General features: G+C 36.7%; 1 protein-coding gene across 2 annotated transcripts; it reads left to right on the top strand.

The window, feature by feature from the left end:
• The first annotated feature begins 5,046 nt into the window (after positions 1-5,046).
• On the top strand, positions 5,047-13,444 carry MOCS2 (molybdenum cofactor synthesis 2). Of its 2 annotated transcripts, none has more exons than XM_006912451.3 (6): positions 5,047-5,168; positions 6,341-6,485; positions 8,936-9,063; positions 9,813-9,963; positions 10,936-11,059; positions 12,891-13,444. In XM_006912451.3, the coding sequence occupies exons 2-6, from the start codon at positions 6,388-6,390 to the stop codon at positions 12,957-12,959; spliced, it is 570 nt and encodes a 189-aa protein (XP_006912513.1). In that variant the 5' UTR covers positions 5,047-5,168; positions 6,341-6,387; the 3' UTR covers positions 12,960-13,444. The 2 variants fall into 2 exon arrangements, with proteins under 2 accessions (XP_006912513.1, XP_015445310.1); XM_015589824.2 differs by having other exon boundaries at positions 5,050-5,168; positions 6,341-6,362.

Raw genomic sequence — 13,444 nt, 5'->3', positions numbered from 1 at the left:
CTGGCCCTTTATCGAAAAGGTTTGCCCACCCTTGAGGTACAGGGAAGGAAAAATTACCTGTAGCCTGAGGACATAGGGTGAGCCGTGAATACAGTTGAAATTTTTTTTCAGCGAGGTTTGTATGCAGCCTCCATTGGCCAAACTGGGCTCTGTTCTCTCTTTTGCAGCATTTTAAAGTTCTGAGCCCTGGGTGTACTTGAGAATGCCCAGGATATCCTCTTTATGTTCAGGGATAAACCTGGGCTTATCCAGGAACTTTTGGTCTGAAGCCCAGGTTTATCCCTGAACATAAAGAGGATATCCTGGGCATTCTCAAGTACACCCAGGGATGCCCAGGATATCCTGGGCATTCTCAAGTACACCCAGAACTTTTGCCACTTTTAAGGAGAGGCAGCTTTTCTTATGGTCTTGTCCTGTATTCAGGCATCAGCCATTTCTACTCTCAAATTGCTGACAGGTGTGTGAAGGTGGGGTGGAGCACCTTTAAGACAAGGAGGACCTTTCCTGGGCTGTCCAGTAAGGGCTCTGGGCTCAGCTTTTCCTTACACCTGCAATGCTGCAAATCAATTTTTAATTTCTGAAAGGACAGGTTTTCTATTTCTATAAAGATTTGTGCTTCGCTAATTCCCTTTTGGTAAAAATGTTCAGGTTTTTGTTTTCCTCAGCTCTTCCTCTTAATGAGTATTAGGATATTGAATATTAGGAAAGTGAATATTAAAAGCTTTCTAGAGCCCAGACGAAGCTCCTTAAAAGAGCTTTGTTTTTCATTGGATAACAACCAATTTTAGGTCTAACTTTCCTCTGTCATCTAAAACTGGAAGATAGTATATTGGTTTTAGAATATGGTCAGTGAAGAACATATTTGCAAAAAGCTCTTTTGTATTTACTTTCCATCTGTGATGAAGGATTTGTAATTAGAATAACTAACCACAAGGGGATGTGTTTCTTTTCACTCTTAGAATAACTAACAAGTTTATGTAGTTTATGCTGGGTTTTTTGTTTTTATTCAAGACGACCAAAGAATAAAATTACACAAGAATATTGTGATATTTTTGTAAATAATTTTATTGACTCACAAAACCAAATCAACAATATTATATACGCGTACAAGATGCGAGGTACTCTGTTAGGCTGTTCATTAGTAGACTCTATACTCTATGTCTTTGCAAGCCACTTGTAGAGAAAGGTGCTTGAAATTTTGGGTGATCTCTTAAAATGAGTAATTTCAGAAGGGTTTATGTTGAATTAGTCTTTCAAAAAATAACTACTGTGTCTATTTTTTAATGAGAAATGCAATACTACCAAAAATATGTTAAAGATATTAGTCAATGTTTATGGATCTCACACCACACTGTTCAAACTTCTTCAGAGATATTTTCACTTTTCATAAATTCTGCTAGACTTATTAATAATGGGTACATGTGGACTGAGATTTGAAAATATATTTTCTCTATTTTTTAACATAGCATATGAGTATAGGCTTCAACTTGCTTAAAGAAAGTTTACTTAAAGTAGGTAAAGAAAGTAAGCTAAGTAGTATTTCATGAAGAGTTCCTGGTAATGCACCAAAACGTATGAGCAGATATCTAGTACTAGATACTAGTTAATAACTAAAAATGATGGCAGAAAAAATTGGGCAAAATTAGGAATTTATTAGCTACCATAACTGAGAAGTCTATGGATAAGGTCTTGCTGGCTTTCTTTTTGGACCTGTTTGTGCTCAGGATCCTCAAAATAGCTCAGAGCACATGCAGAACCATAATTTGAAAGTGTGTGTGTGTGTGTGTGTGTGTGTGTGTGTGTGTGTGTCTTCCCACTGAAAATAGAATAAAATCCAAACTGGCTTTCAGCACTACTCAGGATCTGTATGCTCAGGTTCTCTTTAATCTCTTCAAAATCAGCTCACTAGCCTCTCTTCCTTTTTCTTACATTTCAGCCACACTGGCCTCTCTTTTATTCTTCAAATGTGCTGAGTCCTTTTCCACCCCAAAGCCAACCAGGTAGCCTCTGTCCAGAATACTATTCCCCCAGCACTGCACAAGGCCAGCTTCTCTCATCCTTCAGGTCTCAGCTCAGGTCAGGCCAGTGTTCATTCTCTCTTGTCTCTAACAAATGAGCACTTGCTCCTTCCCTACTCATTTCCTTCTTAGCACTCATCACACACTGTTCTTATTTGTTTTCTTACATAGAGATTGTCTTCCTAACACGAATGAAAGTTCCATAAGGTAAGGACCTTATTTTTATGGTTCACAGATATATCTCCAGTGCTTAGATAACAATAAGCACTCAATAAACATTTATAGAATAAACAAATTACTTTTAATTATCAAGCAACACAGAAATTTACAAAGATGAAAGCAAAAGTATTTTTAAATCATCCCCAACTCCACTACCCAGATATGGTAAGTGTTATCATTTGGTGAATGTTATTCCATCTTTTTTCTCTGGGCATTAAAGTTACATAGATATAATTTTACAAAAATGCAATGACACTATATATTATTTTTCTTTTTTAGATTTTAATTTATTTTTACTTAACTTTAACAATAAAATAATGTGAAATGAAGCTAAAGGAATTAGAAATCATCACATTTTTATTCACAAGACATTGTTGCCCCTAATAGATCCTTCTAAAATTAAGAAACAAGATTATGATAAATATTGAGGCTTGAATCGATGTTTTGTAACTACATGTTCCAATTTGGGGCAGTTTCTATCATGTTTTTTTTTTTTTTTAATTATCTGATATCATTTACATTTTATTCCATAACCATAATCCCACAATGGATATTTTTGTTTTATATGTAAATGGACCACCTTCAGTTCTTTTATTTTTACCACTTTATTAATGAGTTTTTTTTTTTTTTTAGTTTGATTACTCTCTTGCTTGACTGGATTTTTGGCCAAGGGAATTTTTTAAGGATATTTTTTGAGTTTTTGCTGGGGAGTGTCAGGCTTTGGCCTTTATCAGCACCAGCGTGGCTCTATATAATATTTTTGGCCATGTTTTTGTTCTCAGCCTTTTTTAGATATCGCACACCACCATTGTCTGGCATTGGATGTCACAGATAAGTCTAAGGTCATTGTCATCATTCCCGTTTTTCTGTCTGGATGTGAATATAATTCTTTATCCTCTATGTTTAGGAATTTTACCAGAATATATATTGGTGTTAGTTCTTGTCAATTTTTCTTGCCATGGCTTACTCTAGTTTCATCTCCCACTGCTTCCTTGCAGGGGGCACGCCCACCTTGCCAACTATTTGCCCTTCTGTGACCTCACTATGTTGCTCTGGCTTGGCACAGGCTAGTGAAATTCTCTCATCCCTACCACACTCTACCATTTGCTGCTACTCATTCTATCATATTTAGCTCAAGCATCTCCTCAGTGAAGACTTCTTAGAGCATACTTCTCAGGTGACCAGCTACTTCCTCCTCTACCCCCATGAAAAGTAACATCCCTTGCATGACATTTGGCACTACTGTCTCACATCTAGGACTATGAGCTCCAAGGGAAGGGCCACTTAGTTTACATCCGCATAACTACGCAAACAATTTAAAACATCTAGGTAAAAATTTGCAAAGGTTGAATGGATAGTATGCCGACAAATTACTGAGCAGCCAGGAACCAGGAAACGTGTAAATCTGATACAGTTCGAATGCTCTGTTTAAGGAACAGTAATCATATACTGGATGGCGGAGTAAAGTGTTAAAGAGAAGCCTAAAGGTGAGCGATTGGAAAAGCCCATTTCCACAACTCAAGTAACAAGTGTCCAGGAGAGTCCGGCGTCTGCTCTCTTACACCTTCCCGCTCTTGTCTAAGGAGACTGGCATTCATGGCCAGCCCTGTTTCCATTTACTGACACCTTTATGTCACACAAGCCTCCGCAACCGACTTGCCAGTGAAAACTAAGTTTTTCGCCGAGTCACGGGCAGGTGGAACCCAGTGGGGGCGGTGCAAGTTCTGCGCATGCCCCGTGCGGGCGGAAAGAGCCATCAGGTTGCGCCTGCGCGCTTGGTCAACCTAGAGTCTCCGCCTCTGCGGCCAGGGCCCAGGAGCTGCGAGCTCGGGCGGAATGGTGATGCGCTGCCAGGTAAGGGTGGGCAACCCTCCCGACATTTCTGCCCCACGCCCCATTCCTGCCTTCACCAGACTCAGCTGGACCCCTCTTCCTACTATCCGCACTTTGGCCGGCGCCTTACTTCTGGGGCCGCTTTGCTCCCGCAGCCCCAGCCGAGGTCAAATCCGCTCTCTGAACTTAGTTTTCTGATGACGACGTCCAGAACCGGCACCGTCTCGACCTTTGCTCTTGGTTCTCAGATTATTCGTTTTGACAAAGACAAGTTTTCAATTTAACTAAGAATTCTATTGACGTGTGCTTCATCTTTGCATTTGCAAAACCTTGATTATTTGCAACTTCTGATTATTTCGTAGAGAATAATTTTCACTTAGTGTCAGGTGGGTTATCTTACTTGGTCGGATCCCTTAGATACCAGGCCGACTGCATAGGTTTGTTTTAGGGAATATGCCAGTTTATCCTATATTTCAAACTCACCTGCTTTTATAAATGTTAGTGGTTTTTTTTCCCCCATTATGTAACTTAATCCTTATCAGTGTAATGTAGCTTAGATTTGAAGGTCATAAGACAACCGTGAAAAACGTTTTTTTAACTTTTTGGTCATTTATTTCTGTAATTCATCTTTTTTACTCAGACATTTGTTCACTGTTTAAGTGTTTATAACAGGTGCTGTAATTTATGTCAGTTAAAGACTAACATCATGGTTTCTAAGAAGATGTTTGGATTTTAGTTGTGGTACACTTACGTTTGTAAAACTAGAAAGCATCCAGAAACTTAGTCTGAATTGTACTTAAAACATATACATTTTTCGAAATTTGAAATTGCAGATATACTGAAATTTCTATGGGTGATTCGTCTCTAACTTATATCATTTGTCTTTGATTAAAGTACTCCATTTGGCAAACAAAACAGCGTGGACAGTCAGAAAAGGACTATGAGTTGTTGTTAAAAGCATTTTCTCTCCTTTCAGGTTGAAGTGTTGTATTTTGCAAAAAGCGCGGAGATAGCAGGAATTCGTTCAGAGACCATTTCTGTGCCACAAGAAATAAAAGCACTGCAGCTGTGGAATGAGATAGAAACACGACACCCTGGGTAGTTAAAAATTTGTAGAAATCATATGATTGACACTTTCTAATATTTAAAAAATGTGTAAGTGAATAAAGAATAAAAGTAGGAAAGTTCATTTTGATTTCTTTGCTTAACGTCAAAAAGAGTCCACAGTTCTATTTTTCTGGAATTGAAAACGTGAATTCTAGTATTGAAAGTGAACAGTTCCTTAGGGAAGGTTAAACATGTTTTGCTGAAAAACACAGTGATCTAGGATACTCCCAAGGGACATGATTATGTTTGCTTTTGTAATTTATAAAATACTGAAAATAGAGATTCTGCATTTTTATAACATTAAGTGAAATTGTTAAAAATGTGCGCTTGAAACTTTTATGTCCCTCTTTTTCTTTAGAGAACTTTCTAAAGAAATGTGCGCTTTAAACTTTTATGTCCCTCTTTTTCTTTAGAGAAGTTTCTAAGATTAGAAGAAAAATGAGATAAACCTTAGCTGCTTTTTGAATTTGTGCAACATCTGATTTTTTTCTCGTATTGAAAATCAGTAATTTTACTGCTGTTGTTCTTGCCTCAAGTTCTTTTTGGAGTAAAGTATAAAAGTGGCTTATTTGAAGGTGTTTCAGGAATAGTAATAGTCCACGTAGATGTTTAATTTGGAAATCCTAGTGCTGTGTGAAAGATATTCCACAATGTATGTTCGAGAGGAAAACTGGTCCTTCTTGATTTCACATTTTTTAAAAAATTAAAGTGCCCTGATAATCAGTGACACATAGTGGGGCCTCTTTTCCACTTTATGCTTAATCTCTTACCTGCTGGGAGACACCTGGTCTTATGGGAAGCTTTTGAGCTATACTTAGTATACTAAGGACAGAAGGCTCCTCGGATTAGGAAATTTTTTTTTTTTTTTGACTTGGTTTGAAGGTTGTCTTCAGTCTAGTACTTTTTTCTTTTTTTTTGTTTAATTTTCCAAGATAAACACTATCCAATAAAGAGTTGTTAGCGGTTTACTGTGTTCTTTGTGGTGAATAAGTATCTCCTTCAGTGGATATGTCCTTTCTCTGCAGAATATGAGTTACTTAAAGTAGCAACTTTGCAGGTGGTGCTTCATAAAGTAATACTTATGTATTAGTTTTAATTGTAGCTTAAGAAATTTGAGGTCTAACACAGCATTGATACTTCTCATTATACTTTTTCCCTTTCAGATTGGCTGATATCAGAAATCAGGTGATATTTGCTGTTCGTCAAGAGTATGTCGAGCTTGGAGATCAGCTCCTCCTGCTTCAGTCAGGAGATGAAATTGCCATTATCCCCCCCATTAGTGGGGGGTAGTGTTTTTGAGCCACTTGAGTATGTGAGAAATGTTTTTCTTAACCCATCTTGTGGAGAAGGAACACACAGATGATAACTTGTACATGATTTGCTGTAGATTCTAAGTCTGTCTGCACCAGCTCTTTATTAAAGCAGCAGTTCTTTATTGGTGCAGATAGACTTATAACTACCTATCATCTCTGCATGAATTCTGTTTTAAGAAATTTAATATCAGTTTGATATATTTATCCTATTCATTTAACATGGTTTATTGAGATTTTATTATGTGTCAGGCACTGCGCTGGATACTAGAGCATTAATATTCCTATTTTTCAGAAAGAAAAACTGAACTTCAGAGAACTTATAAAACTTGCCTATGATCATGTAGCTAATAAATGGCAGCGCCAACATTTGAACTCAAATTACTGGACTTTTTCTATACTTTTCACAAATAGGTTTCCTAATACTGGATAATAGCTCTCCTGGGCACAGAGAAATGTAGAAAGGTTGAATAGCTAGAAAATAAAACGGTGACTGCATAAAAAGAAAACTTAACCATTTTCCAGGTATATAAAGAAACAGCTTTATTATTATAGCTGTGTCGCAGGTGGCTCTAGAAGCCATGTCATCTCTCCATTTTTCCAATGTAGTCTGTATCTGAGTGGGATGATGTATAAGAACATTTCTTAGTATAGTCTGGAGAGACAGAATGAAGCTTAATTTATTGTCCACTAAAGAAGAAATAATATAGAAATGAACAATTGTGCCTAATTTTAAAATCTTGGTAAGTTAAGAATGAAAGAAAACTTTCTTAATTTGATGAGACTTTTCTCCAGAACCAAGAGTAAATATACTGAATGGTACAACCTTAGTTTCATTAAAGGAACAAGCCAAGATTTTTTTCCTGTGCTCTTCTGCAAGTCAGTGCCCCCAAAAGTGAAGATTAAATATTGCAAGTCAAATTGTCCAGCATGTCCATAGAGATTGATTCTTCATCTACAATTTGCAAATAATAGAAAAATTCCTAGTTAAATATGTGTCTCAATTTTATTTAGAAACTGTGGCCACCTTATCATTACAATTATTTTAGAAAAGCTATTTTTCAGAGTTTGGAGTTCAGAAAACGATGGGCTGCCATTAAAGGTTGTGTGTGTGTGTGTGTGTGTGCGTGTGTGTGTATGTGTGTGTGAGCAAGAGGGAGGGAGGGATGGAGGGAGAGTGTGCGTGTGTGCGTGTGTGTGTGTGTGTGTATGAGCAAGAGGGAGGGAGTGAGGGAGGAAGGGATGGAGGGATATAGAATTATAGCTGTTCTTTGGAAAGATTAGGAAGTTTATTCAACAGTATTGAGTATTTGAGTGTGTTTGATAGGGTTTACGACATGTAGTTTTAGAATCTATGTCCTTGTAGAATCTAGTCATGGGAACTTGGTATGGTTTGAAGTTCATAGAAATTCAATGGAGATGAAACCTCACAGGATTTATGATTATATCCAGACGCCTCATAGCCTGCAAGGTCCGACCTATCAGCCCATCCTCAGCTAATCTCTTTCGTACTTTGCTCCCTGAGCTCTTGGCCTCCCTGTAGTTTCTGGAGCTTGCCATGTTCTCTCTTGTCTCAGAGCCTTTGCATTTCCCATTCCCTCTGTCTCTGCCTGGGGATCAGTTCCTATTTCTTTACAGGGCTGCCTTCTCATCGTTCAGGTCTCACCTCTACCTATTACCTCTTGAGAGAGGCCTTCCATAATCCTCTTCAGTAGCCCCTACCCCAGCCCCCATGCTCTGTCTCAGAGCCCCATTTATTTCCATAACCTACCCTTACTTGTAATTCCTATTGCTTTGTTTCTCTCATTCCGGTATAAGCACCCTAAGTACAGAAGGCAGGTCTTTTGTTCCTTCTTTTATATCTAGTATGTGAGTTTAGCCTTTGGCACTTAGTGAGTATGTAGTAAGTGGTTGATGAATAAATGAGAAATGCATGGCAAAAGGTTTGGTACAACATCTGGTGAATAGGTGTGCAGTTCATTCTTTTTATTTCCTCAGTTATCTACCGGTTTGTGCCCTGTCATGAAATGAATCCAGTGTCTGTGGAGTCACCATCACTCTTGCTTTCCCTTGCTCCTTTTTGTATAAAGGAAAAGGCAGTTTCTAGGTGTTATGCTTGGTAGTATAGTGGTTAGAGGTGATGTTTGTGTGGATGATGTCAATATCTGAATCATACTATGATGGGAGATCAGAGTAGCAATTCCAGATTTGGAATAAATTGTCAGATAAGATAGATTATATTTTAAGTGATCATATAAATGGCAAATTCCTTTTTGTATCATTCTTAATTCATTAGGGATATTTATGAATATATTGGGTTTTGCTAAAAATTTACACTTGCTTATTTTTATCTTTCAAATCATGCTTAACATTTCTAAAGTAGAAAAAATATGAATCGAAACACAGCCTCTAGTACAATGTTAAGGTTTATTAATATCTTATTTCTAGGAAAGATATGAATGAAGTTGAAGAGAAATCTAAAGATATAATAAAATTTACTGCTAAGAAACTTTCTGTAGATGAAGTCTCACAGTTGGTGATTTCTCCACTCTGTGGTGCAATATCTCTGTTTGTAGGTGAGTTGTAATTTTTCCAGCATCTATCGACTGTACTAGACTACGTGTTCAGTGTTAATAGAGGTTATTGAGACACTGAGCAGTAACCCACGGTGGTAGGTAGAAATAATTTTAGCCTTTGTTCTGATTTAGTAATCTTCAAATTAACATATATTAAAGGCATTTTTTTTTAAAAAAGTAAGATAAAAGACATTATTAGAGAGGTTTCTGTATTTTCCAAATATTGAGAGGAAAACGGTGATAATAATAACTTAATAATACTCCTGGGAACATAATGTTTTCCTTTTAAGTGTCAGGTACTGTTAGTAAATATATCCTGGTTTGTCATGAGTGTTTCTTTTAGCATAATCATTGCCATTTTATTTTCTTCATGATAATTATCTTTTGTTTTTTTAATCAAGTTTTAATTTTTCAAAAATTTCAAAGTAATTTTTAGACAAATTAGTATGCTACTTGTCTATTCAAAAATAATCCTTTTTTATTCTATTAATGTGCAATACTGTTAGTAAATATATCCTGGTTTGTCATGAGTGTTTCTTTTAGCATAATCATTGCCATTTTATTTTCTTCATGATAATTATCTTTTGTTTTTTTAATCAAGTTTTAATTTTTCAAAAATTTCAAAGTAATTTTTAGACAAATTAGTATGCTACTTGTCTATTCAAAAATAATCCTTTTTTATTCTATTAATGTGCAATTTCTATTCTAAGGATAAACCTTACCTTAATTGCCTTTTTTTTTTTTTTTAGGGACAACAAGAAATAACTTTGAAGGGAAAAAAGTCGTTAGCTTAGAATATGAAGCGTATCTACCAATGGCGGAAAATGAAGTCAGAAAAATATATAGTGACATTAGACAGAAATGGCCGGTCAAACACATAGCAGTGTTCCATAGACTTGGGTATGATTTCTTTTATTAGTTTAAAAGTTAAGTATAATTGTTTTCTCCCTTGGTACTAATCCTGACTCTGGAGTCTGTCATAGGAGTCCTATATTAAGGTGAGAGGAAGTTTGCCTGTTATTCTGGGAGACAATGGAGATACCTCCCCAAGTGCCTTTAAGGCTGCTTATTGTGTTGTAATACTTGGGGAGGGCCCGATGCTGTAACAGAGTCCATGTGTGCTGAGGCTTTTGGGTCCTGTGCTCTTGTGCTAACATGTGCTAAAGGCCTCGAGACCTTTTAAGAATTATTTTGTTGTCTAAACTCTGTTTATATGATAGTCTGTTAAGAAATTTTTTTAATGTAAATGCCTTTGAAGGTTATTAAATTAGTTGACCTTTTTCTACCTCTAAGAAGAGTGGAGCTTTAGGCTCTAAAAAGATTGGAACTATATCCGTCTAATTTATTAGTTATTATTTTGTTATTAATGAATAATTTTATTAATGTTATAAATTTTATTATTTAACATTTATTACTATTTAATATTTTAAATTAACATTATAAATATAACATTATATTTGTCATTTAGTAACTTTGTTTTCCTAGGCATTACCTGGCACTTGTTTGTTTGAATCAGATGTTTTATTTTCTTCATGATAATTATCTTTTGTTTGTTTGAATCAGATGTTTGTTGAATCAGATGTTTGTTTGTTTGAATCAGATGTTTGTTGAATCAGTGAAAGGTCCTTTTCTTCCTGGTACCCATCCAACAGGTTTAGTGAGTAGATAGATGCTAACAAGTTAGCCACACCCTCACATCCCCCTTGCTGAATGCAGCTGGGATGAATTCTGTTTTGTAACTAAACTGGGTGTTTAGATAAAACAGAACTGAATGTTTAATTTTAAGAGTGCTTTACTGGAATTTTTGTTTCATATGTACTAGATTCTTTAACTAAGAGAAGATGGTAACTTTTCCCCTTCATTTTATTAAAGCTTAGTTCCAGTGTCAGAAGCAAGCATTATCATTGCTGTGTCCTCAGCCCACAGGGCTGCATCCCTCGAAGCTGTGAGCTATGCCATTGATAATTTAAAAGCCAAGGTGCCGATATGGAAAAAGGTAAGAAAGTACATAATTTTGCTTTTGGGCATGATTTTTCTGAAGAATTTTTAAAGGATAAGGTGTAAGAGTACATACAGAGTTTGTATTCATGGGTCTTCTCTGACTTGATAGAATTTTGTTTTTTCTATCTGTGAAAGAGGGTGTTTATGTAATATATTTTTCCAGGGTTTGTTAAGCATGAAAAATAGATGTCCCAAAGAATATATGGCACGAAGTAGGCCTCAACAAGTGGTAACAATTAGAATTCCTAGCTTGGACTGTTCCACTGGTTCATAGACTAGACAACTTCCCTTGGATTGGAATTCCCTTGAATGAGAGAGAAGGTTTTTCCTTTGGAAAGTGGGAATAGTGCATGGCTTTTAGGCAATGGCTAAAAGATTGTTCGAAGCAAAAACCTTCTCCCAGATCTCTTTCCTTTTAGGAAAAGAAAATGGTGGGGTATTGCTTCCTCTGAGAAAATGCATAGTGAGTGAATTTAAAAACAAATAGGAAATTCTACCTTGTTTTTTGTCAATACATCAAACCCATCAATAAGAACAAACCATTCTCAGGTTAAATAGAGCATTCCGAAGAGATGGAAAGGCCCAACTCCCTAATTTCTCCCCTGGTGTTGTAACATCAACAGTGGGATTGGTCTGTACTCTCAAACGTATAATGACACTTGAGTATAGAATTGCCCCCAGCATTGATGCTGGTAGCAAAGCTGAGGAATGAATGAACTGCCCCGTAGGGCAGAAGGCCAGAGTGGAGGACCAGAAGGCCAGTGCTAGAATTTCTAGGAGCCTCAGTCAGTGATAGAGATGAGCAAATTGGACTCAGACCAAGGCCTATGAAATTTAATGACCATATTTTTTGACTAAAAACTGAAGCCTGTTGTTATGAGCGGAAATTTTGAGATCAGAGGACAGGATATGTAAATGAGCTCAGATATCTGCTTGCTTGCTATGAACAAGGCTGCTGCAATTTTGGTAGACTCTAAGGAAAACCCCTGAAGGGGGAGAGGTCGGAGAGCACTGCAAAGTGAGTTAGGGGCCTGGGTGGTGTACTCTCAATTTCATGTTTTGAGAACAAGTGAGGCTTTCTGTGTACTATTCTATCTTTTGAAGGTGGGGGTGGAGTTGTAGGTGTTCAGAGAACAATTGAATTTAGATTCCTATCCCTACAGAAATAGAACTGACTAGAGAGTGAGAAGGGAAAGTAATATGTTCTTATTCCATTCCTTTCCAAAAATGACCTAAATTCTAGTCTGGTTCCAGTGTCAGCCTGTGCTTTGAGGTCATCCGTGATAGGGGCAAGGGGTGGGCAGGTAGGGAGGCCACGGACTTACACAGCACTTGTCACCGGAGTGCAGCTCACACCTATCTGAGAACTTCTGTGGGCGGTCACAGCTTTCATAGCTAATGAAAATATCCCTTCTGCCTTTGAAAAAGCATATTTAAAAATGTTGAAGTAGTAGGTATGCTTGGAAAGAAGAAAATGTTTAAAAATGTTTACAACTAAAGACCATCTATCGTGCCTACGTGACCTTGCCCAGGCTAGCTCCTGTCTTTGTCCAAAATGGGATTCATTGTTTATTCTGTTCTGTGGTTGTACCTTTTCTCGTTAAGGCTTCTTGTCTATTGTTTCTCCTACTGGATTGGGAGTCTTTAGGTGCAGGGAACATGTTTATTTATTTTTCTTCTCTCATCGCCTTACATAAATGTTTATTTGATTGTTAAAAGAGGAGCAGATTTAAATAGTTGTGTTATTCGTTTGCCTTCATTATTCAAATATATTTACATTTATTAAAATGCTTAATTTTGAATACCTGTTATGATTCTGTTTTTAGGAAATGTATGAAGAATCATCATCATGTTGGAAAAGAAACAAAGAATGTTTTTGGGCAACCAGTGATTAAATCACTTATGTTTTTAGAGTCCTAAAATTTTAATTTTTCTCCAGAAATTAAGATAGTTCACTGAAACGTAATCTCTTATGTTACACCAGTGGGACAAAAAGGAGGAAAAAAAGCAAAATAAATGGGTGTTTAGGATGAGGTCTTACACTGGAATTAGACGTAGGGGAAAGATTTTAGGGGAAAAAAATGGAAGAATAATGTAAATGTGAGCAAAGACGCCTGTAGTAGACATATTATTCTATGACTAAATCTGATTGTGACTTGACTCACTGAGATGTGGCGCCTCCTCACTGACTTTGTCCCTGACCTTGCCCCCATGGCCCCACCCACACATCCAGTCCTTGTTATCAGGGAAGCATTACCGGAATGTTGACAGAACTGGAATGTACAACGCATCATTATCAAACAGTCTTGATATGATGTATTTTTAGAATTTATATATTTAAAAAATAAGTCAAATAAACAATTTAAAAGGTTTAAAAGTA

Source organism: Pteropus alecto, unplaced genomic scaffold (assembly GCF_000325575.1).
Source record: "Pteropus alecto unplaced genomic scaffold, ASM32557v1 scaffold73, whole genome shotgun sequence".
Classification (NCBI taxonomy): domain Eukaryota; kingdom Metazoa; phylum Chordata; class Mammalia; order Chiroptera; family Pteropodidae; genus Pteropus; species Pteropus alecto.
This window is presented reverse-complemented; position numbering and strand designations above follow the sequence as displayed.

Coding starts and splice junctions, on each gene's coding strand:
- MOCS2 (XM_006912451.3), top strand. CDS start 6,388: ATGTCGAGCTTGGAGATCAGCTCCTCCTGCTTCAGTCAGGAGATGAAA. Junction 6,486..8,935: donor AGTGTTTTTGAGCCACTTGA/GTATGTGAGAAA, acceptor TCTTATTTCTAG/GAAAGATATGAATGAAGTTG. Junction 9,064..9,812: donor TGCAATATCTCTGTTTGTAG/GTGAGTTGTAAT, acceptor TTTTTTTTTTAG/GGACAACAAGAAATAACTTT.